The 24393-nt window shown below is 42.2% G+C and overlaps 1 protein-coding gene across 1 annotated transcript in view; it reads left to right on the plus strand.

Annotated features, from left to right (window-relative positions):
- Positions 1–18467, plus strand: part of LOC111160027 (piwi like RNA-mediated gene silencing 3) — a 77812-nt gene extending 59345 nt beyond the window's left edge. The window contains exons 2-19 of the mRNA XM_022522792.1: positions 1855–1983; positions 2586–2800; positions 3630–3748; positions 4390–4470; positions 4817–5017; positions 6885–6996; positions 8717–8843; positions 9055–9172; positions 9543–9657; positions 10237–10424; positions 11237–11309; positions 13434–13634; positions 13783–13886; positions 15730–15800; positions 16183–16339; positions 17023–17148; positions 18051–18198; positions 18351–18467. Of these exons, the coding sequence (XP_022378500.1) occupies positions 1855–1983; positions 2586–2800; positions 3630–3748; positions 4390–4470; positions 4817–5017; positions 6885–6996; positions 8717–8843; positions 9055–9172; positions 9543–9657; positions 10237–10424; positions 11237–11309; positions 13434–13634; positions 13783–13886; positions 15730–15800; positions 16183–16339; positions 17023–17148; positions 18051–18198; positions 18351–18467 (2402 nt within the window). The remainder of the gene's footprint in view (positions 1–1854; positions 1984–2585; positions 2801–3629; positions 3749–4389; positions 4471–4816; positions 5018–6884; positions 6997–8716; positions 8844–9054; positions 9173–9542; positions 9658–10236; positions 10425–11236; positions 11310–13433; positions 13635–13782; positions 13887–15729; positions 15801–16182; positions 16340–17022; positions 17149–18050; positions 18199–18350) is intronic.
- Positions 18468–24393: the final 5926 nt, after the last annotated feature.

Here is a 24393-nt window from a genome sequence, read left to right on the forward strand (position 1 = left end):
TATATATAAGTATATATGTGTGTGTATACATATATATACATATATATAAAATAACCATACTTACAGATGGGAAGTGATAGCTCATTGTGGTTTTGTTTTGTTTTTTAAAGATTTTTTGTTTATTTATTTGACAGAGATCACAAGTAGGCAGAGAGGCAGACAGAGAGAGAGGGGGAAGCAGGCTCCCTGCTGAGCAGAGAGCCCAATGTGGGGCTTGATCCCACGACCCTGGGATCATGACCTGAGCCAAAGGCAGAGGCTTAACCCACTGAGCCACCCAGGCACCCCTCATTGTGGTTTTGATTTGCAATTTCCTGATGATTTACTGATGACTTTGAACATCTTTTCATATACCTGTTGTCTATTTATGATTTCTTTAGAGAAATGTCCACTCAGGTCCTTTCTCAATTTAAAATAATTGGGTTATTACGTTTTTTTCACTCTTGAGTTTCAGGAGTTCCTTATATTTTGGAAATTAACCCCTTATGAGGTACATGGTTTGCAAATGTCTTTTTCCATTCCTTGAGTGCCTTTCATTCTGTTGACTGATTAATTTGTTGTACAGAAACTTTTTCTGTTTGAATCCCCACTTGTCCATTTTTGCTTCTGCTGTCTCTGCTTTTGGTGTCTTATGTTGTAGATGTTTTTATAATAAAGTGATACAAACTCCAGACTCCATGAAATGAAGTTGTAAATGTGAATGCAAAATAGTAAAATACCTATTTTTATCATCTATATCCTGTCTGAAGAGTTATGATTAATGCTTCACATAAAGTACATTATATGTAGCAAGTACTAATGAACGATGCCAAATGTTTTCTTTCACTGAAATTTGAATGTGGTAAGTTTGATTGCTGGAGGTGTCTGGAATTAGCTGAGTTTGATCAAAAGCATTTAAAAAATTTATATGTAAAATGAAATTTAATAGCTTTTCTATTATAGAAATTCAGACTCTGGTATAAGATCTTCATAAATGAGGAATAATAGCTTCCAGAAGGAACATTCTGAAAAGAATCGGGTTTTGTAGCCCAGAATGGGGACTATATTAGCCATTCAGGGGTATATGGATAATATAGGTTTCTTTCACAATATTTAAAAGACTGCTTTGCACTGTCCTCCAAATATTAACCTTGTAAAATATTTAAACCTGTATGCATATTACTATGGGATAAAAAAAAAATAGAGCTTTTCCCAGTTGTTGTTAATAAAAGAATAGATCAGTTGTTCTGTAGGAAAAGCATTTCATATATATATATTTTTTAAGATTTTATTTATTTGACAGAGAGAGAGGGAGACACAGTGAGAGGGAACACAAGCAGGGGGAGTGAGAGAGGGAGAAGTGGGCTTCCTGCTGAGCAGGGCGTCCAGTGCAGGGCTTGATCCCAGGACCCTGGGATCATGACCTGAGCCGAAGGCAGATGATTAATGACTGAGCCACCAATGCACCCCAGATTTTTTTTTTTTAAGAGCCTGTTCAGTCAGCATTTTCTGATGTCTGTGAGAGGGCCATGTGGTGACAGGTGATTGGCATATAAAGTCAGTAGAGAAGAGATAAAGTTTCTGGACAAGTGCCGGATGAAGGCAAAAGGTACAGTACTGATGTATGTGAGAGGCTGGGCCAGCCACTGATGTGGAGTGGGGTCTTGCTGGGAGAGGCTTCTGGGTCACAGTCCCCCTTTCTGGTGACCTATGACTGAAATTCATGTTTGGATCCTTTGACAATCCTCTTTCCTACCTCCAGTGACCTTGACTTAGTTTGACTTCACAGCTGGGGTTTAACAATGTCCTGTTTTAACTTTCCCCCCTTTTTTTAATCATCTAAAATTCATGGCTTTCACATTTGTTTCCATGTAGAGGAAACTCAGCTGGTGGCTACAGTCCAGGCAGCGTCATTGAAGGAGAGAAACCGTTTTGGGGGCATCTTTCGAGACCATGTGGTGGATACCCGACAGTACTTGGACCACGTGAGAGAGTCCACGGCAGGTGCGGTGGTCACTAACAACCCAGCATTAGGGAACTGTCCCTGTTAGACGTGTGCTGGGGTGCTTGTGTGTGTGTCAGGGTGCGTATAAAGCTTCAGCCCATCGCTGTGAGAGCAGGTACCCTCCTCCCTGTTCTCGTTGTTGTCCTAGCACCCATTTCTGCAGAAACAAAGACCTGTTTTAGCATCCCAGATGGACTCTTCATTTCTCTTTTCCTTTTAGAGCCACTAAGTTAGAATGACCCAGCTCTTTGGATCCACTGAGACTTTTTATCTTAATTAAGCATTATTACGATGTTTACATTATTACACTAGGACTCCCCACTCACCCTCCCCACCCCTTTTGGGAAACCTTGTGTTAGAGATTTTTTTTATTGTTATTGTTAAAGATTTTAATCTTCTATGATAACTCTCAACGTACACTTACATAGGATGCATCTGCATGGATGGTATACGTTCTGGAACAGCAGGTGTATATAGTGTTTGTGTGGTGGTTGATGTCCTTGTTTGGCCTAATTTTGGCTCATGGTATCAGGGTGTCCACATTGTTTTGGGTGCAGTTGGTCAGCTTGTTTCCTGGTTAACACATGGCACCATTTTGCAGGCACACAGGGTAGACCTGTGAAGCTATTTGCGAACCATTTCCGAGTGACATCTCGCCCCCAGCAGATCACCTATAAGTACAATATTGACTACATGCCAGACATCGAGGACAGACAAGTTCGTTCAGAACTGCTTCTGCAGCATAAAGCGATAATCGGAAAGTGTTATATATTTGATGGAACTTCTTTGTTATTACCTCACAAACTACGATCACCGGTTAAGTACTGTTATTGGACATTTTCACTTTTTTTAAAGATTTTATTTGGTGGGGTGGGGAGAGAGAGAGTGAGTGAGTGCAGAGGCAGAGGGAGAAGGAGAGGGAGAAGCAGACTCCCCACTGAGCAGAGAGTCCAACATGGGGCTCAATCCCAGCCCCTTGAGCTCATGACCCGAGCCAAAGGTGGACACTTAACCAACTGAGCCACTCAGGCACCCCGGATACTTTCTGGACATTTGTTCTTTCTCCCACATTTTTACTGTATTAGAGCAAATATACCATTTCTGTACAATGGTTTGAGGAGACCTCCTGAAGATCTCTTGCGCATAGGGCTTGTAAGAAAACCCACATGCCATGTGTGTTTATCATGATGTTCCCTTGTGCCTCATTTCAGCACTTACAATGAATCTGAGAGCAATATATACATATAATTTTTTAACCTTTTCAGTGGCAAATATGACTCAAATGCTGATGAATTATTGAATAATTTAGTCTTTATCTCTTGCTCTCTCTAAAACTTCAGCAAAAAAGTTTCAGAACTTAATATTTTCTTCAATAAACTTCCATATTTACCAAGTGACTAATACACAGGAACTTGGTTTTTTGTTTGTTTGTTTGTTTGTTTAAGGAGCTATAAATGTTTAATTATGACTCCTCATTTTGGTCTCATAGATTCTATCTTCTCCCTGCACGTGTCTCTGGGGGCAAGATGGCTCCCGCCATGTTCATGTGTTGGATACCCAAGTGACACGTTGATTTGTGGTCCAATAATGAGCTTGCTATCCTTGGGAAGACTGCTGGACTTCTTTGTTTTTTTCTTTCTCTCAGAAAATGGAATTGGTCAGCCTGCTGAAAAAACAGGTTGTGAAGGTGACCATTGAATTCACCAGCGAACTCATGCCCACCTCACCAGACTGTTTACGTTATTACAACATTCTCTTTAGAAGGTTTGTTCGTAGGATTTGGTTTCCTTGAGATCTGGTTGTGTGTTAGTGTGTCAGTGGCATGGAACATAGATGTTTGCTCCTAGAGTTTTGTGTTCTCGACACCTCCTTGTTCTGGGAAAGCAAAGGATCTTGGAGATGAAATGGCACTTGAACCTCACCTAGACATGTTTATGTTCTGTGGCTTATCTCCATATTGTTCTCCCTGCCTACTGCCACATCCCATGGCTGGTTCCTGTCTAGAAGGAGGAATGGACATCACCTAGACACATCTACGTGTGTTTCTCCCTAGAGCAAATGCACTTGTTTTCTACCTTCATAGTGATGGATAAAAATTCAAAATTAAAATCGGAGGCCCTTAGTCTGCAAAAGCTGTTTTGGCTAATTTCTAGGAATGGAGGACATTCTAATGGCCTTTTCATGACCGTCAGTTGTATATTATGGAAAGCAGGAAAAAAAGAGTTTAAATGAGCCTGAATATCTACCTCACCATGTAATTTACTTGTACCAGGCACTTCCGTTAATTATTGGTAGACCAAGTCACTGGCAGGTTTCCCCCACCCCCACAGTATCCTCATGTGTGTTACTAAATGCTTAATAATATTTGTGGCACTTTTAACAAAATCTGTTCTTCCAATTTCTAGAATTTTGAAGATGATGGAGTTGGAGCAAGTTGGTCGCAACTATTACAACAAACGTGAGGCCATGGAGTTCCGTGACCACAAGTTGGTATCAAGTAGAAAGTTTCACATAATGTTTATAATTTATATAAACCTATATCCTATAGATTCTCAAATGTGTGTGTGTGTGTGTGTGTGTGCACATGTGTGTATGTGAGAGAGCGAGAGAGGGAGGGAGGGAGAGAGAGCAACTGTGGGTGGTGATAAAAATGGTTTAACAAAGATAATATAACTGGCTCATCAGGTAGATATCTATTGGAAAGATCCTTTGAAAGACCATTTCTTATTTGACTCCTAAGCACCAATTTTAGACCCTGACTGCCAGCCCTGTGACACTTCTATGTTCGGAGCTTGGAGTTTGATATTCACATCTAATGTGTTCCATTTGCAGGCTGGTCATCTGGCCTGGATATGTTACTTCTATTCTTGAGTATGAAACCAGCATTACTCTCTGTGCTGACGTGAACCATAAACTGTTCCGAATGCAAACAGCCTATGATTTAATATCGGATATTCGTGATGGCTTCCCCACAAAGCAAGAGCTTCAGGAGCAAGTTTCTAAACAACTAGTCGGATCGGTTGTTTCTACAATGTAAGTCTGCATCCCATCACTTTCATAACTTCTCTTTGCCCCATAAGAGGTGTTCCTATAGATTTCAGATCAATCAGGGTTACATTTCAGAAGCAGACCTGGCACGGCAGTGGCCAGAACCACTCTATGCTTTTTCTCATCTGGCTCTATAGCACGAGAGAGGAATATGTGTTGGGTATAGACTTTGCTGTTCTTGAATTCCTAATGCCGATCCAGTCCTCTGCTCTGAACCCTCTCTTGTGATAACAGAATATGTTCCTTCTTCTTTTCTTCTTTTATTTTTTCTTTGTGTTTATTAAAAATCAGGGCTTAATTAAAATCCATGAGCAAATTTCCCCTTGGAGGAAGTTTTTTTTTAAATTTTTTATTCTCCCTTCAGCCCAGATACTTTAAATTGAGAAAAGTGTGGATTTAACATTGCTTAGGCAATATTGTAAGAGTAAAGTCAAGGACTCCTGCTTCCCTATTTCAAAACTTACTATAAAGCTCTAGTAATAAAAAAAGGGGCATGAGGACAGATGTAAAAATTGATGGAATAGAATTGAGAGTCCCAGGGTTAACCCTCACGTTAATAGTCAGTTCATTTTCAACAAGAGTGTCAAGACCATTTAATTAAGGAAGGAATACTCTTTTTAGCAAATATTGCTGGGACCACTGGATATCCACCTGGCCTTTCCTGACACAATATACAACATTAACTCCAATTTAACTCCAAAATTAACTCAAAATCGACTTAAATGTAGGAGTTAAAAGCATGAAATTCTTATTAAAAAAACTATAGTAGGAGTAAATCTTCTTGACTTTGGGTGGGGCAAAATCTTCTAGGATGCCAAGAGAGAAGGGATGATAGAAGAAAACTACAAATTGGACTTCATCAAATTAAAAATGTCCATTCTTTGAAGTCAGAAGTGAAAAACAATGGACAGAATGAGAGAAAACAATTGCAAATCACCTATCTCATAAATAACTTGCATCTATATAGAGAGAGAACACGTACAAGTCAATTTAAAAGACAACCCAACTTTTAAAAAATGGGCAAAGGATCTGAATAGACATTTCTCTGAAGTCAATATACAATGACCAATAATCACAGGAAACAATACTAACATTATTAGCTATCAGGGAAGTGCAAAGTCAAACTACACTGAAAGGCAACTTCATACCCACTAGGATGGCTAAATGAAATCATATGGCCTCTTTGGAAAGCTGTATGGCACTTTCTCAACAAGCTAAATATAGTGTGACCATATAGCAATTCTATTCCTGGTTGTATACCCAAGAAAAAGGAAAGCCTATGTCTACCGAAATTGGTACATGAATGGCCAGAGCATCCTCATTCATAATAGTTCAAAAGTGTAAACAACTTGAATGTTCATTAAGTGATAAACGGATACATAAATGCAGTATATTTATGAAATGATATATTATTTGGCAATAAAAGTGAACTGCCAGAACATACTATGGCAGGGATAGACCTTGAAAGACCTTATGCTAAGTGGAGGAAGGCAGTCAGGAAGGGTCACATGTTGTGTGATATAATTCATGTGAAATTGGATGGGTAGGCAAATGTATAGGGACAGACACTAAACTAGTGGTTGCCTAAGGACTGGGGGAGTTTAGTGGAAATGAGGAGTGACTGTCGTGGTTGTGGTAGTTCTTTGGGTTGTGTTCAAATGTGTACAACTTGGTGAACATACTAAGAATAACAAATGTCATATATATATATATATATATATATATATATATATATAAAATAAGAGCAATATATCTTGTAATTACTCGTAGGATTTAAAGCCTCTTATTTCTTGCATGATCCCATGCAACGAATATGTTAGGAATAAAACCATATGTTGTGACTATTCCACAGGTATAACAACAAAACCTATAGGGTGGACGCTATTAATTGGGAGGAAACTCCCAGAACTACATTTAAAACCTCAGATGGTGCTGAAATCACCTTTGTAGAATACTATAAAACGGTAGGAAGTCTTTCTTTCAGTGTATCTAAATCTTTTTTTCTTATTCAAATATATCTCCCAATAATACATGTAAACTTAGTCACGTGTTACATCATAATAGGTCATAATCTTATGTATAATAACTATATATTATAGAATTTCTCCTTGGGGTTATTACAATTTGACTTATACCTATTTTCCATGTGTTAGAGTACCTTGTATGTAGGGTAATGTCATATAACTAGAATGGCTCCAATACAGTAAGTTTTAGAAGTGGCTATGGTAGTTCACACATGCTGGCATCACAGAGCAGTAGGTTTGGGACATTTTGAAAGAGCATTTCTATGAAAGCAAACTACCTTCTTGGCATGTGTTGGTAGGAGGAGCCTTAGATGTAAAAGAAACATAAGACCATGGTTTCAGCAGGTTTGCTTGAGCAAAACAGATGGGCTGAAGTAATTAAAATGTTGGGTAGCCTTGGGGTGCCCTGGTGAGAACTCAGTCTACTAACAGATGGCAGTGTAGTTGTCGTGTTATCATGAGATCTAGAAAAATCCCAGAATCCATAGTGGAGCCCTTAGAAGGAAAGTACATTCCTGGCTTTCAAAAAAGTTTTCATAATAATGCAAAGTGAGACAGCAGAATTCCTTTGAAGATGCAGAAGTTAATGTTGCAGGAGATCCTTCTAGAATGTCACAGGACAGCTATGAGAAATAAGTAGTGTGTTTCCTGAAGTTCTCAACAGGAAGAATAGCTTGTACAAAGACTTAGCTAGACTGGGTGGTAAGAGTGGTGGTTGAGGCCCTAAAATGACCCTAGGATCCTGCACATTTGTACATACATCTCCCTATACAAGCTCCTGCCTTACTTAAGACTTTAGCACCAAGAGAAATGGGGTGAATCTTGGCTGCCTTTCAAATAACTACTCTAAGGAAAAAAATATACAGGGTCTGCAACAAGATCATGAGAATTAAAAGTAATTCAGCTCAAGAGGAAAAGAGCCATGAACACTGGATTTGAAGTCTTGTCTCAGGTAGGAACTCCTTTGATGTTCTCAAGATGCTTAATAGGCAGATCACACAGAATTCATGTGGCTCACTGATTACAGAGGAGGACCTCAGTGCTCAGCATGAATGGATCTATGACAAATCATCACTTTGTGTTGGAGAGTAAGGGCACTTTGTTGTACAGGAATTGGAGCCTAGGAATAAGACCTTCTGGATAGGATGTCTTGGCCATTGCCTTTTCCTGATGGAAGAGGTTAGGGGAAATGATGTTGGAGGCATGTTTGGCATAGCTGTAGCAGTAGTCACTCTAAAAAGTGACCAGGTTTGTTGTCCCCCATCCATTTGGCAATCCTCTTGAAATTTCTCAATTATGTGTTAAGAATTTTTAAGATAGTCGTGTAGTAAGAGATATATATTCCAAGAGTTGGTCCCACATCTACCTATATGAAGTCAAAGAAGGCTATTACAATGACCCCAATATAATGTTTGTGGTCCCTCTTCTCCTCGGCCATGTGTGCTTATTGGGGAAAAAAAAAGAGAGGCCATCCCTGGGACATCTCAAGGGAACATGAAAAGTATCTTTGATGTGTCCTTAAACCTGGGGAAACTGGGTCCCCAGGACACCCCTGGGCCTCTGTTGGTGATCCAAAAATGAGCTGTTGTACCTATTTATGTGATTTACTGGGGCTTGGATGGTAGTCATGCCAGTATTCTTTCTTACCCCTTCTGAGCAGCGGTATAATCAAGTGGTCACGGAACTGAATCAGCCGCTCTTGATCAGCAAAGGCAAATGGAAGAAGAGCAAACCGGACACGCCCCGTGAGCCTATACTGCTGGTTCCCCAGCTATGCAACCTGACAGGTACTGCGCATTTACCCGGTCTTCCTGGAAGACCACCCCTTTCAAGCCCCAGATGCTATGATCTAGAGGTACACGCTTTCCACAGTCCTCCAGGTGACCCAGAGCTGCATTCTCTCCATTGGCTCTTCCTCCTCCAGATAAAGCCATTGAGACTTCTCCCATATAAATCTATTCTTACTTGTTGAACAATATTTTTTACTCCTTTTTAAAGGTCTAACAGATGAGCTGCGTAAAAATTATAGAGTGATGAGAGACTTGGCTCTCCATATGAGGTTGGATCCAGAAAAAAGGCAGCACGAGTTACGAAAATTGATGAATACTATACAGACGTAAGTGCTGATTTTGTGTGTGTGTGTGTCCTCAAGTCAGGACATGTGCAGAACTCTTTTGCATCTCAGATTCTCCAACTAAAAAAACAGGTCAAAAAGAAAGTGAGCTCTTGGGGGAACAACTCTATTTGTTCTGTCAGTGAAAAGTTAGGGGAGGTCTGGAGGGGGAAAATGAACTAGAAAGATCCTAAGCGCAAATGTGAGAGCAAAGATGTGATTTCAGAGTACTAGGACCTTCTTTGCAACATGTCAGCACAGAGGACAAACAACAGGGCATCTTTAGGTTAGAGGAGAATTTTGCAAATGGATCATTGCTTTTGCTTATTTCCTTGAAGGAGGTTTGATCCTGTGGAAACATTTTAACTTTCAGAAATAAGGAGATACAACGGGAACTTCAACTCTGGGATTTGAAATTTGATGCCAGCTTCTTGTCCTTCTCAGGAAGAATCTTGAAAGAAGTAAGAATTTTTCAAGGAAGACGAGTGGTAAGACCATTTTAAGATGGTTGTGTTTTAGTTATTCATTTTGTCATTTGGGGTCAAATGAATAATAATGCAGAGGAACTAGCTCAGGTCAATAACTCTCTGCTCTCTCTTCTTGGGCTACCTGTCTTTTGTCTAGGAGACAGCAAGCAGATGTTCAATTAAAATGCATAGAGCATCCTTGGCATAGAGTAAACTCTGTATTTTATCTCTGTTAGTGTTGTGGTCCTCTCTCATGGCAAAACTATCTTCCAAAGGTTTCCTTAGGAGTTAGTTACCTAGAATCAAGACAATCCAGAATAACCCATATTAGAATTCCAGCATCACTTACTTCTACCTTAAGGCAAAAATAGGTAATTAAGTCATGACTGAAGTTTAAACTAATAACCTTGCAATGGGAAGTAGCACAGGTTTGCAATGGAAAGGCTCTTCAATATCAGCAAAGGCATTATCTATATCTATATATTATATACATTATATATATTATATATGTATAATATATAGTCTTATAAATTATTAAATCTTGTACATATAGAATATAAATAAAAAATTTTAAATGAAGTCTTATCCTATCTCTTGCAGTTTGACTCCCACCCACAATTTGCAGATTGGACAAAAGAGACAAGAAGTGGACCCTTACTTGATGTCAAGTCACTAGATCATTGGCTAATACTCTATCCTACAGGATACTACAGAGCAGCCTCATCCTTTCTGCAGAGTCTACGGAGAGTCACACCCACCATGGGCATAACTATGAAAGAGGCAAAAATGTAAGTTGACTACCTCCGATTTAAAAACCAGTCATTAGCTACCTGAAAGTGGAATCAGAAGATACTAAATTCTAGGGGTGCCTGGGTAGCTCAGTGGGTTAAGGCCTCTGCCTTCAGCTCAGGTCATGATCTCAGAGTCCTGGGATCGAGTCCTGCATCAGGCCCTCTGCTCAGCAGAAAGCCTGCTTCCTCCTCCTCTCTCTCTCTGCCTGCCTCTCTGCCTACTTGTGATCACTGTCTGTCAAATAAATAAATAAATAAAATCTTAAAAAAAAAGAAGAAACTAAATTCTAGGAGTCAGTCACTTTAATCGAAACACTGAAAGGTTATAAGCAAAGAAGTCTAGCCTATTCCAGTAACAGATAGTAAAAATAGGCTTTTGTGATGTATGATTTGTGGCTATCAGGATACATACTAAGGGAGCCAAAAATTGAACTTATTTTTGTCTAAAGAACAAACTTTTGGGGTGCCTGGGTGGCTCAGTGAATTAAACGTCCAATTCTTGGTTTCTGCTCAGGTTGGGCTCTGTGCCCAGTGGGGAGTCTGCTTAAGATTCTCTCTCTCTCTCTCTCTCTCTCTCTCTGCCCCTCCCCCCATGTGTACATGGGCTGGCTCTCTCCCTCTCTCTCTAATGAATAAGTAAGCTTTACAAAAGCCTTTCAACTGAAGTAACTGTCTTAACGTAGTATTTTGTTTTGTTTTATATTGTGCTTCATTGGCAGCATAAAATGCTTGTTACATGTTTATTGTTCATTGCCTTTTGAGTATAGAGGTCCTATACTTCTTTTCTTTCTTTTTCTTCTTTTTTCTAGGCTTGAAGTAAGTCATTCAGTCCAATCCTATACAACCACCTTAGAAAACCACGTGTCCTCCAAAACACAGATGGTAAGTGTCTATGTGACAGTAGCTTCATGTCTTGATATGTAGTGTTACAAATCACATCTGTTCGGTTTCCAGTGGTAGACACTCAAAATCTGTCTCAAGAACCCTGTCCTTGGCAGGGTCTTGTCTCCAATTCCTGTCCTGTTCTCTCTTGGAGGCTGTCAGTCTGTTCATGGTCTCCAACCTTTCAGACATCCCCCTCTGGGGGTTAGGCAGGTGCTCTGGGTCCCTACTTCTCTCCTGTCTTAACCCTGTAACCCTTCATGACCTTGGTAGACTGGCTGAGCCCCAGAGAGGCACAGTCCTGTATTTTCATCAGATTGAATAGCTCTTCTTAGGAGGAGACCAGCCCATGCTATTCCAGAAGCTGAATCTGTAGGGGACATTAGCTGACTGCTCGCAGAAAACTCAGACATCCTTATGTAAAAAAATAGAATCTAGATGATGTTGCATCTGTCTCTAAAAGTTTGACTTACTGACCTACTAAAATATACATAAATATATAAAAGGAGGGAGGGATGGGTGTGTGTGTGTGTGTGTGTGTGTGTGCGCACGTGTGCGCGTGTGCGCTATGTGTTGGTTTGTGTGTAATCTGTACCCAAAAGGTGAGGTGCTTTAAAAAAAAAACATATCTCTAAGTTAATTTAGCCTTCATCTTTAAAGGATCTCAACGGGCATGGAGAAATTCTAAACCAATAATGAAGGACTGATACCTACCTATCAAACACACACACATTGACTACAGTCCATTACAATTAGAAATCATTAAACCACATACATTCAGAAACCAAAGAATTACTTGTAAGTAGCAATTGTATTAGAACCATATCAATAGAAAATTTATTTTTTAAAAAGATTTTATTTATTTGACAGAGATCAATAGAAAATTTAGAAACTATTTTAGACCTTATAAGTAGTATGCATCGAAATCTGTTTAAAACAGCAAGCTAAAAAATAATGACGGGGGCCCTCCGGCCCTTGATCAGTGCATTAGGAAGGAAGTCTGAATGTTAATGCACTAAGTGCAGAGTGAGACAAAATAAAGTAGAACAAAAGAACAAAAAACAGAAACTAAACAGAGAACAACACACATAAAGCCAAAAATATTAAAACTTGATGTTGTCAAGAGTGAAGAAAAGAGTCCAACAGAGGCTTGACAGCATTAATGACAAGGAGAGTTCATGATTAACAGACAAAATGGAGGTTAAAGAAATGTTAGGACAACACCAGGGGTGCCAGCAAGTCTGAAAACTGGCAATCTAGTCTTTAGAAAAAGAACAAATGAACTGGTTAGTGTGATGAATTTTAGGAAACATAATTGCAGATAAAATGTAAGCAAAATGTGTATAATGCATTTGATAGAATTCCACATTTCTTGTGAAAAGACAAAGTCACTTCATCTAGAATGAGAAAAGAATGTCCCTAATCTGACTGAGGATATCTACCCCCAGAAAGTCTTCCTAGAAACATCATTGTTAAAAATAATACTTTTTACAACATAATACATTATATATAAATGTTATACATATAATAATGCATAGATGTTAAAAATGCTACATGGAGGATTTTCCCATCATAGTATGAACCCAGCCAGGCGGTAACTGCTCTTCCTCATGGCTCTGTGTCCTGCTAGAGGTCCCAGCGAGTGTTGGAAACTTTGTCTGCTGCCCGTACAGCAGCAATTCCCCTGACTCCTGGGCTTGTTTTTTTAGGGGTAAAATGGGGATAGTATTGATCTCAATAGGTTATTGAAGAATGAGCAAATGCCCCTCGCATAGTGTCCATCCTGGACGCTAGGACGGTCCTGACAACGGTAGATGTCAGTCTGTACTTTTTAACCGTCCCGTGTTAAGTTCATGATAAACTCCCAGAAACCGAATAACCAGGACATAAAGACTTTGCAAGTTCAAGTGAGGATACTGTCTGTGCCTGGCTCCCAGACTTTCTTCTTCCACATGGTCACCTTCACAACTGTTTCATGGACTGGGATTCCAGAACTCTTACCCTCATGGACCAGCTATTGATTGAATGAATATATTCTACTTACTCAGTGTTCCACCTACACAGGCATCCTGTTCTATCACTGTGGTTGTGTACTGGACAGTCTCATTTTTGCTCTCTTCCAAGGTTGTTTGCGTGTTGTCCAGTGAAAAGAAAGAGCTGTATGATAGCATAAAACAATACCTGTGTGTCAGTTGCCCAATCCCAAGCCAGTGTGTCCTCGCACGGACCTTAGACAAACCCCAGACGCTGCTGACCATTGCGACAAAGATTGCCCAGCAGATGAACTGCAAGATGGGAGGAGCCCTCTGGAAGGTGGAGACAGGAGTACGTTGGATTTCGTTGCCTTCTCTTTATTTCAGTTGTGTTCAGTGGAATTGGTTAAGACTCTATTTACCTATCTTGCAAATGTAATTGCTTAATTTTGTTCCTATTGTGTTCTAACTCCATGTACTACCTATTTAAAAAATTTCAGTTGCAGAATGCCATGTTCATTGGTATCGACTGTTTCCACGATACTGTAAATCGGCAGAAGTCAATTGCAGGCTTTGTGTCCAGCATCAATCAGGAATTGACACAGTGAGTGGACTTCAGCAGACATTGTGTATATGGCAGCTAGCTGTAGACCAAAGGGGACATGTGGACCCAACTCATGTTTTTTGACAAGGTCCATGGACAAGGTGTTCTCCTCCTCTTCTGGCAAAGTTATGCTCCCAAAACATTTGATGTGGAGGGCTTTATTTCGTTTTTCCATTGCTGCTTACCAAATGATGACAAATATGGAGGCTTAAGGGGCCATTCGTGTGTCCCTACACAGGTCTGTCGGGCAGAAATCTGGCACCATGTGGCTCTTGGGTGGGCCACAGGTTGGGCAAGCCACATTCTCCTCTGGAGGCTTGGGGTCCTCTTCCAAGTGTACATATGTGTGGCAGAATCCACTTTCTTTGGCGGGGGGGTAGATGGATGACAGAGGTCCTCAATTCCCAGACCCATCTCAGCTCCTTGAGTTTCATCCACATTCCTTCTCGAAAGCCCTGTTCCCCCCAAGGGCACACTGAGTCCTTATTCTTCTTCAAATCTCTTCCTCTTCTGCCATCAGAAAAAACTCTCTGCCTTTCAAGGGACCCATGAGATTAGATAAGGTCCATCTGGAAAATCTTATAAAGCCAACCATGCCATAAGACATAATCACAGGGCAATGGGATAGTCACAGGTTCTGAGCATTAGGACAGGTAGAATTCTGCCCACCAGAGGCTCTAATGATCACTGAGTCCCTGCGTGGGGACCAGGAACACAGAGGGAAGAACTCAGGCCCCCCAAGGGGAAGATAGGTGTAGGAATATGACCAGCAGACTCTAGGTACAGGATCTGGTCTTCATACATCTATGTGACCTGCCAAAGAAGACATACTTCCATATCCCATGTTTCTCCTTTGCTCCAGGGACACTTCTGTTGTCTGTGCTTAGAGTAGAACCTGCCTTCAAATGAGTTTGCACACTCTTCAGTTTATAGTTTCTTGAGCATTAGGACCTGTATAACCATCACACATGCTATGCTTACTGATGAGTGTAGCCCACTAGGTATAATTCCAGAATATTCTTTAAGGAGGATCCATCTTTATTTTCACAAATAGCATAATTTTTTTCCCCAGTCCTGTTCTATTTTGATATAGTAACATTGGTTCGCTTTTTGTTTAGGGGGGGCAGGTAGAAAAGAACATTGCTACAATGGGAAGGAAATTTAAGCTTTCATTCAGTTCCTAGATATTTTGGAGCCCTTGCTATATTCAAATGCTGAGAACAGAGCAGTGAAAATGTTTCACCCAAAAGCATGATCTCTCATGGAGTGTGCATTCTGGAAAAGAAGCAGGGAAACACCTTATATCATGTCAGGTCATCATGATACCTGAAGTAACTAAAATAGAGAGGATAGAGACTTGAGAGAAACATTGCTCGATCTGTGGGGAAGTGGTCAAATAGCTATTACTGTTCCAAAGCAGATGGCTCCCTCAAAGCAGATTATGGATGAGCCATTGTTTAAGACCTGAGGCTCAAAGCAGAGATCTCCAGGAAGGCTGGCTGTTAATTTTGTGGTGTCCCCAGTGGGTGAGACAGCAGTGGGTGAGACAGCAGTAGTCCTGCACAGTGAAAGTGTGCATAATTCGGAGCAATGTTAATGAATGCTTCCATTCCGAATTCCTCTTTGTGTGCATTCCCAATTTTAATAGGCGCCTTGGGGTATAGGAAGAGATTAGTGCTTCAGTCTCTGCAGGGGAATCAGAGAATCGATCCTTAATGGGATCCTCAGCTACCTATAAGGATTTTTCTTCTTTCCTGGAGGTCCCAGATGAACTCAGAATCAAAATGATGACATTTTTCAGAGTCTTGTTTCCCAAACCGATGGCTGATTTTTCTCCAAACAGGTGGTTCTCTCAGTGCATCTTCCAGGAATCGGGACAGGAGCTTGTGAATGGGCTGAAAGCCTGCTTGGAAGGTCAGTGTCTTCATCAAGGTTGGAGTCTCTGACTTGATACCAGTCGTTGTCCCCCAAGAGACCTTGGCAATGACTAAAGACACTCTTGGCTGTCAAGGTTGGGATGGTGGAAGTATTACTGGCATCCAGTTGATGGCTAGAGACCAGCATGCTACAGAAGACAGCAATACCCTTACCACCACCACCACGGACAATTATCTGGCTCAAAATTTCAATAGTGGGGCTGGTGAGAAACGCTGGGCTAGCCTGAAGACTTAAAAGGCGTGACAGTGTCCTGGAGGCTACAGAGTTGGAAAAATGACCCTAGAAGTTGTTACAAAGAGCAGCAGTCAGTTGGTTCTGAGTTACAGCTTATTTACCCAAGTTTCTGGTTTCCTTCCAGCCGCCCTGAAGCTCTGGTGTAAACATAACCTGTTTCTGCCACAAGCTATCATTGTGTACCGGGATGGAGTGGGGGATGGTCAGCTTCAAGCATTGCTGGACCATGAAGTACCACAGATTGAGTCTTCCTTAAAATCTGTGTATCCTAAAGACTCTGGGTATATATATTGTAAAGTGAAGATTTTGTAAACTCTACATTTCAGTCTTTGAAACGAATCTGTAGCGATTATGACATGTGAATTAAGAGAGCAAGAGCACGACAGAGAGGGCATCAGTCATTAGGTGGGGAGAAGATAGACGACCCTTCATTCTTAGACTTTCTGCTCCACACCCAAGTCAGAGGACAGAACAGAACTGGAACATTCCAGATTGCATTCTCCCCATGGAATCCCTAAGAACCTGTCCTTTTTTCCTAATCTCTCTTCAAGCCTTGATGTAACGGGTGCTTGTTAACCTCCGATATTCATTAAAATCCAAGAACACAGCCTGGCGATGGTTTGTGTTTATGTAACTCTTTTATTCTGGAGTTTTGTAGGTCCTAGGCCTGGGGATCTCTCTCAGCTCTCGCCTCTGGCCTCCTCTGTTTGTTGGTGGAGCCTGGTACCCACCATGGATAGGAATGGTCATGACCTTGTAAGGAAGTTCCTCCCCCTACGATGTGGGTGGCTGAGAAGAGAAACCTCTTTCACTGCTTAAGCCTGGGCACAGGGGGCTAGGACAGTAAGGTTGGGGTGTGGGGAGAACTGCCTCTTCTGTAGATTCTTAATGGATCCTGTGTTGTGGTTTCAGTACTCTGAATGCCTCCTGTACAAGAGAGTACAGGTGGTACTTTCTTTTCAAGGGTCAAACTTACTTTCATCGTGGTGAAGAAACGAATAAACACCAGATTTTTTGTGGAGTCTGAAGGAAGACTTCGAAACCCACTTCCAGGAACAGTTATTGATGTGGAGGTGACCAAGAGGCAATGGTAAGACCCCCCTTTTGTTTAAATAAACATTCTCTTTTACTCAAACAGAAATAGAGGAGGTATGTGCGTGTGTGCATGTGTGTGTATGTGCGTGTGTGTGTGTGTGTGTGTTCAAGGTTTGCCTGGTTTGGAGGATAACAGATTGACTTAAAGTTGGTTGAAAATTACATGAATGGATAAACATGGGATTCTAGAAATTTCTGTCTTCCTTTTTCTTCTCCTAGAATTTATAGCATATACCATAAACATACTGATATTCCTGGGTTGTTGGAAAGAATGGTGAACTTCTGATTAGGCAGAGATTTGTCAATTGTGCAAATGAGAGAATTATGTACAACCCAGGATGGGAAATGAAACAAGACTGTCCTACAAACCGACAGGGAGAAATGAAAGAAAATGAAGGAAAGACAAACACTGATCAATCTAGTAGGAGGCGGGAAAGAGTTAAAGAAAAAAGCAAGTGGGAAAGTGATCCGTAAAAAGCATAACATAATGCACATGAGACTAGGTCCCGTATCTACAAGAAGCTGATGGGCCTCGCCATTTCTATCATTAGGGGATTTGAATAGATTCCAGTGATTCTTGGGGAGACGTCTGAAGGGTCCATCCCTGGAACTCTGAATTGAGGTTCCCTGTGACCTTATCCAATGTGCCAATGTGCCTCACTGCATTGAGGCGTCAGCTCAGATGCTTCTGCAGAAATCCCACGAGCGTTGCCCTGACCTTTATGGACTTGCTTTCCGAAATCATTGCCCCACAGTTCGGTGGGCTTCTGCATGTAAACAGAACTGTCTGTACAATGGGTTTCTGTCTATTCGTGGCACGTCAGATGCTAGGTTTGTTATGTTCTTTTTCTTCTGAAATTAAGCTGTTGTCTAGACTCGTGTGTTCTGTGATTCCAGGTACGATTTCTTTATCGTGAGTCAGTCTGTGAAAGACGGTACTGTCACTCCCACTCATTATAATGTCATCCACGATACGGTTCGCTTCACCCCAGATAGGATACAGCATCTCACTTACAGACTATGCCACATGTATTACAATTTGGCAGTAAGTATTTTTTTATATACCTTTTCCTTTAAATCTCTAAGATTGCTCCATGTTGAATCTACACTTTGTGAACCTTTTGAATTGATACCTGTGAAAGGTTAAATTCAGACAAAGTTCGGAAAAAAATTTTGTTGTTGTTCTTTCTGCTAAAGGGTGTCATTCGAGTTCCTGCTCCTTGTCACTATGCCCACAAACTGGCTTACCTTGTGGGTCAGAATATCCACCAAGAACCACACCATTCCCTGGCCGGCCGTCTCTTCTACCTGTGACTTTCAGAAGAAAGCCTGACGACATGTTGAAAACCAGCATTTGTTAGTTTTTTTTTCTTTCTTTTGAACCTGTACTTCTGAAATACTCTCCTGGATGTATAGTTTTAATACAAACACATATTTGGTTGGGGGAGAGTGAGCAGGGAGGGGCAGATAGAGTGAGAGGGGAGAGAGAATCCTAAGCAGGCTCTGCTCTCCTCAGAGTCCAATATGGGGCTTGATCTCATGACCCCATGATTACAACCCCAAGCCTAAATTAAATGTTGGACGCTCACCTGGTTGAGCCACCCAGGTGCCCCAAGATGCATAGTTTTTTAAAAAAATATTTATTGGGGCGCCTGGTTGGCTCAGTGGGTGAAAGCCTCTGTCTTCGGCTTAGATCATGATCCCAGAGTCCTGGAATCGAGCCTTGCATCGGGTTCTCTGCTTAGCAGGGAGCCTGCTTCCTCCTCTCTCTCTCTCTCTCTCTCTGCCTGCCTCTCTGTCTCCTTGTGATCTCTGTTTGTCAAATAAATAAATAAATCTTTAAATATCTTATTTATTTATTTGACAGAGATCACAAGTAGGCAGAGCAGCAGGCAGAGAGAGAGGAAGGGAAGCAGGCTCCCTGCTGAGCAGAGAGCCCGATGCGGGGCTCAATCCCAGGACCCCGAGATCATGACCCGAGCCAAAGGCAGAGGCTTAACTCACTGAGCCACCCAGGTACCCCCAGATGCATAGTTTTAAATTCTAATCATTTGGATGGGACATGGCAGTTCAGAGTGGTGTTCCCTTTTGGTGGTACAACCACTGACTTAACCTGATCCTTCTATTTTCCAGACAGGGAAACAGACCACAAGGTTTGTGTCTTACAACTTACTTTTGAAATCAGTGACTTCATGATGGACCACGCCTGAACACTTGGCACTTCTGAGCAAGTGACACCACTCGTCATCGAGACTGGGCATTAGTCTCATGAAGTAGACTCTGCTTGGAAAAGGATATCTTTCTGAAACCTTTTATTTTTAAGGGACAGAAAAGCTCTAAAAATGTCAAAATTAAACGGGGATTTAATTGTCTTATTTAAAGTTGTGTAGGAAAGAAATAACCCATGTACGTAGTATTGCTCACTCTTCCAATGGGTGGAAATTTGAATGTGACTTTGGTGGAGTTGTAAGAGTTGGAAGCTCTTGGAACATTGAAGTGTTTTTGTCACTTTTACCACAAAGAAGGGGAAACCTAGGATAGGATACAATAAAGATTCCTAGATCTCGATTAGCACTTCCTTTTCATGCATTCTCTTGTGCATGTTCCAAGGGTGATGTTACTGTTAGCTGTACCATAATCAGAAGAGTCTTGAATAATTGGCTGAAATGAAGCTATTATGTTTTTTCTAAAAACATACTCCCCCCCCCTTAAACTATCTTTAAATAGATTCAGGAAACACGATGTAAAACTGTTTTCTTATACTCCTTTTCTTATACTCCTTTTCTTATACTCCTTTTCTTATACTCCTTTTCTTATACTCCTTCCTTATTCTATACAAAATAGAATTTTGATGAGTTGTAGGGAGTAGATTAGCTTCAGGCATACCAAAAAGGCTATGGTTAAAGACAATATAATTGCATTGGTTATAAGTTAATCAGTTTAGGTTTGCAATTTGAACCAGTCTTATAAGAAATAAAATTAAAATAAGTCATTTAAAAATATCTTGTACTCCAGGTAACAACATCTTACCTAGCAGGACTGCCCCTAATGATGAGTAGAATAGAAAGGATGGGTCCATCATTAAAGATAAATTAAGGCAACATGTTCTTTTCTGATGCTAGAATTTGACTTCCAATAATACATTTCTAGAGATCTATTTAAAAATGGGAAGGAACAAACTTCCTAATAACAAAGTTATTAAAACTTTAAAACTTTCTGAACATTTCTCACACATGTAATCAAAATCATCTATAATCCTACAGAAAATCTTCTAGATTTATGTGTTTAAAATGATGTGATTCAATAAAGATTCATACTAAAATCATTGAATCAGTTCTTGTTATTTTATAAAACCTATTCAGGTCTTAGGTTTCTTAATCTACAGGCTAGAAAAAAATTGCTGCTTTTCTAAGATACATGGAAATATTTTTGTGACTCGGGAATTATCTGATTTTATTAGTCTACCTGTACTTTATAAATTAGGCAAAGGATGTTGGTTGTCAACATTTCTAGGAGAAAGCCCGACCTTCCCAAAGGCTTGTAAACCACGTTTCTGTCATGTATCACAGTGCCAGATTTCACATTACTGGGTAGATGTTGAGGAACTAATGGTTTTTCAGGAATGGATTTGGCCTAAGTAGCAATGAAATACATAAGAAAAATGAACTTCCTGCCACTGGCAGCTGCGAATGAATATGTGTATCAAAACTCCCACTGGGCACAGCTCAGAGAGCAGGGCTAAAGGTCACAAAAGATCAGAAGGTCCGGCGAGGCTCAGAAGAACATAGCACCAATACCTTGCATAAGGGAACAGAGACTACCCTGTTTGTTGCAAGAGATGCCAGTTGCCGTTGGAAATCATTTTGTCATCCATCACTGTTAACTGTAGATTCTTTGTAAGTGTCCTTCATCAGGCTGATGATCTTCCTTCTTATTTTACTGAGGGTCCTGATCATGAATGGATGTTGAATTTTGCCAAATGCCTTTTCTGTATCTGTTGAAATGATGGTGATTCTTCCTCAGGCTGATGATGTGGGAATTCCTATATTCGTTTCCTATTGCTGCTGTAACCGATGACCACAAACCTAGAGCCTTCAGACCTCACAAATGTAATATCTTAGTTGTGTAGGTTAGAGGTGTGGCATGGGCTAAAATAAACAGGTCAGCGGTGGGTTCCTTTCTGGAAGCATTGGGAGAGAAGGCATCTCCTTGCCTTTATCCAGCTTCTAGTGGAAGCTGGTCATGTTCCTTGCCCGTGGCCCCCTCCTCTTTCAAAGCCAGCAATGGCTGATTAACTCATACCCCTAACCTTTCTAAGGCTGGCCCTTCTTCCCTGGCTTCTACTTTTAATGATCTTTGTGGATGTTGGAACCACTTGGATAATCAGGATCATCTCCCTATTTTTTTTAGGTGATAGGCAACCTTAGTTCCATCCGCAATTTTCTTTCTTTTCTTTTTTCTTTCCTTTTTTCTTCTCTTTTAATCTTTTTTTCTTCTCTTTTCTCTTCTAGAAAGGCAGACTGCCACACGAAGTGCCTCATTTGGTTGTGCCTGGAGTCTTGGAAGTTTGAATGCCTTGTGTTCTCCTACAAAGGGACCTTGAGATCTAGTTTGGACATTCTAGCAGGGGAATATAGCTATGTGTATACCCTTGATGGAGGAAAGGTCCTCTTCTATGTGGGAAGGTCATCCTCTGCCACCAAGCACACAACTTCAGGAGGGACCCACATGGAGCAGTAGGGAGGAAGGGGATACCTGCCTAGCCAGCCAGATCAGCCAGATCAACCCTGGTGATCAAGGGGGATGATGGATGTCACAGCTAGACTGCTGGCATCCCCACCTGCAACTTTAATTACCCTTCACCATATAGGCCACATCTAGGCAGATTCCAAGGATTCGAACAGGATCATCTTCGTGGGGGCAGGGGAGACATTACTCTGTCTTAGAGATCCTGCCCTGGAGTGTCAGGAGCAAGGACAAATTTGAATGTAGAAACCCCCCACTCCACAGTTACTTAGGGAGAGAATAAGACAGACTCAGGGGAGCCCCCTGCTGGAGTCTCCCAGGACAGAGCTCTTAAGCACCTGCACTGTGTCCTGTGCTCCTCTCCCCATTGTCCTCCTCACTCTCTTCACAGGTGACAGCTGACCTGCCCTGTGTGGAAGGTTTGTGGGGAACCCCTCAAAACCCTTGATCCACTCTCTCACTCACCCAGCTCTCAGTTCTACCTGTCTCTCCCCCCTGCCAGGGTCTTTGGTCCAGGCAGGGTTGACTCAGCCACTCTCGGTGTCCAAGAGCCCAGGACAGAGGGCCACCATCACCTGCATTGAAAACAGCCACCATATTGGCAACCAGGTCTCAGGGGGATTCTTGGGTCCCAGGTCAGGCAGCCTGGGCTCTCCATCTCCGGGCTGTAGCCTGGAGATGAGCCTAATTATGACCTCTCATTGGGGAACATCTTCTTGGTGCCTGTGTTGTGTTCTAGGCCAAGAGGGAAGTGGGAGAAAAATCTCTGGGCTGCCTGTACTTACTCCCTGCCCTCAGCCTTTCTCATCCCTGTTGCTCACTGGGAAAGTGGCTGCTGCTGAGTACTGGGGAAGTGTCCTGGGGATTCACACATGGCTGTCCTTTCTCTTCTGGTCCCCTGGAACTGGTGTTGCTGCATCCCACATTCTATGGTCCTGAGTATGGTCTGCTAACTCAGCAGTCCTCACCATCTGGGGCTCTGGCTCAGAAGATGACTCGGTCTGGCACCAGAAGCATCAGTGTGGATTTTCACGTTAGTTCCTGGAACCAGCTTCCTTCAAGGAAAAACCTCAGGGTCTCCCCCCACAAAACCTCTTGCTCCTCTGTCTCTGGATTTTTTATCTGCATGCCCAAACTATAGGCTCGATCAACCCCTGGTCCAAGCTTAGGCTGAATGTAACTGGCTCGTTCCAAGCAGGGCTCAGGTCCACCAGGGTGGAACACCCATGAAACCTCCTGAGCACTCTCTCACTGTCCCTGAGGACCTCCATGCGCTGTCTGCACCCCCCACCCCTCTCAATCAGGGATGACACAGAGGGAGGAACCACAGGTTGAAGTGAAGGTCCACCCCCACTGCTGCCACAGTGGGAAGTGGGTTGCTTTGGCTGGTCTGTCGCTGGCCTTTGTCCTTCCAATGTTCTGAATCTGGAACAAGTGCTCTCTGAGCCCGGGCTCTCCCTGGGTCCCTCTCCAGTGATCCACGTAGAGGAAGAAGCTGTGCCATGGAGGCCACTCCACTGGGCTCCAGGCTTCACTGTGGAGGGAACAGAGGCTGCAGCCTGAAGGGGAAGCTCACGGGCAGTAAGGAGTGCCCTGTGTGTGAGGAGGGGGCAGAGGAGGGGGCAGAGGAGCAGAGCGTGGGGTGCAGTTGCCTCTCTCCAGGGTCCCCTTTCTCTCAGTCACCCCCTGGTCCTCAGGCAGCAGTGGGTGCTGAGGGCCTGCCCTGTTAACACCTGTAGGGCACAGCTACTGTTCATTCAGAGTCCTGGGCAGAGAGCACTGTCAGAGCTCAGGTGTGGGAAGAGATGGATCTGCAGGACCCCCCCCCCACACACACACACCACTCTCCCCCTGAGTGGAGCAAGTAGGAAGCAGAGCCCCGGGTGCGTGTCTATCACAGCCTAGACCCCTCCCCTCCCCCTGCTCCCTCTCTGTTGTGATCTGCTATTAGCCATTTCCTTCTTATCTGAGGGGCATAACATGACAATAACTTCAGACTCACCATTCCTGTGTCTCTCTCCCTCTATTTCAGGGCCCTGAGCACAGTCGGCCATGTCTTGGGAATCTCAGTGTTGGGCTATCCTGGGCAGAGAGGTACCTGCCTTGCCCTGGGCAGGGCAATATCTTTGGACCATGAGGTTCAGGCTGCTATCAACTGCTCTCTGGTGTTGCCCACCAAACTGGGATGCCCAGAAGTTCTTGGCGCTCACCTCATTCCAATACTATGCTTGCCATTTCAATTTGTTGTGGAGTGAACCATCTTATATTCAATGGAAAACTTTGGGTCTATTTAGAATGACCTGTTCATTGAATAGGTGTAAGAAGTGACATCCTAGGGTTCCTGTGTGAGTTCTGTTCCTTGGGAAGCTGTCTTGATGACTCATCCCAGGTCTTCAGTGACTATAGGATTAGCCATGCTTTTCTGCCTGGCTTTGGACAGGCAACTTAACCCCTCTGCAAGCAGGCTGCTTGCCGAGGTGACTAAGCTCCCCTT

Source organism: Enhydra lutris, unplaced genomic scaffold (genome assembly GCF_002288905.1).
Source record: "Enhydra lutris kenyoni isolate GAN:26980312 unplaced genomic scaffold, ASM228890v2 scaffoldscaffold73, whole genome shotgun sequence".
In the NCBI taxonomy this organism is placed as follows: Eukaryota; Metazoa; Chordata; class Mammalia; order Carnivora; family Mustelidae; genus Enhydra; species Enhydra lutris.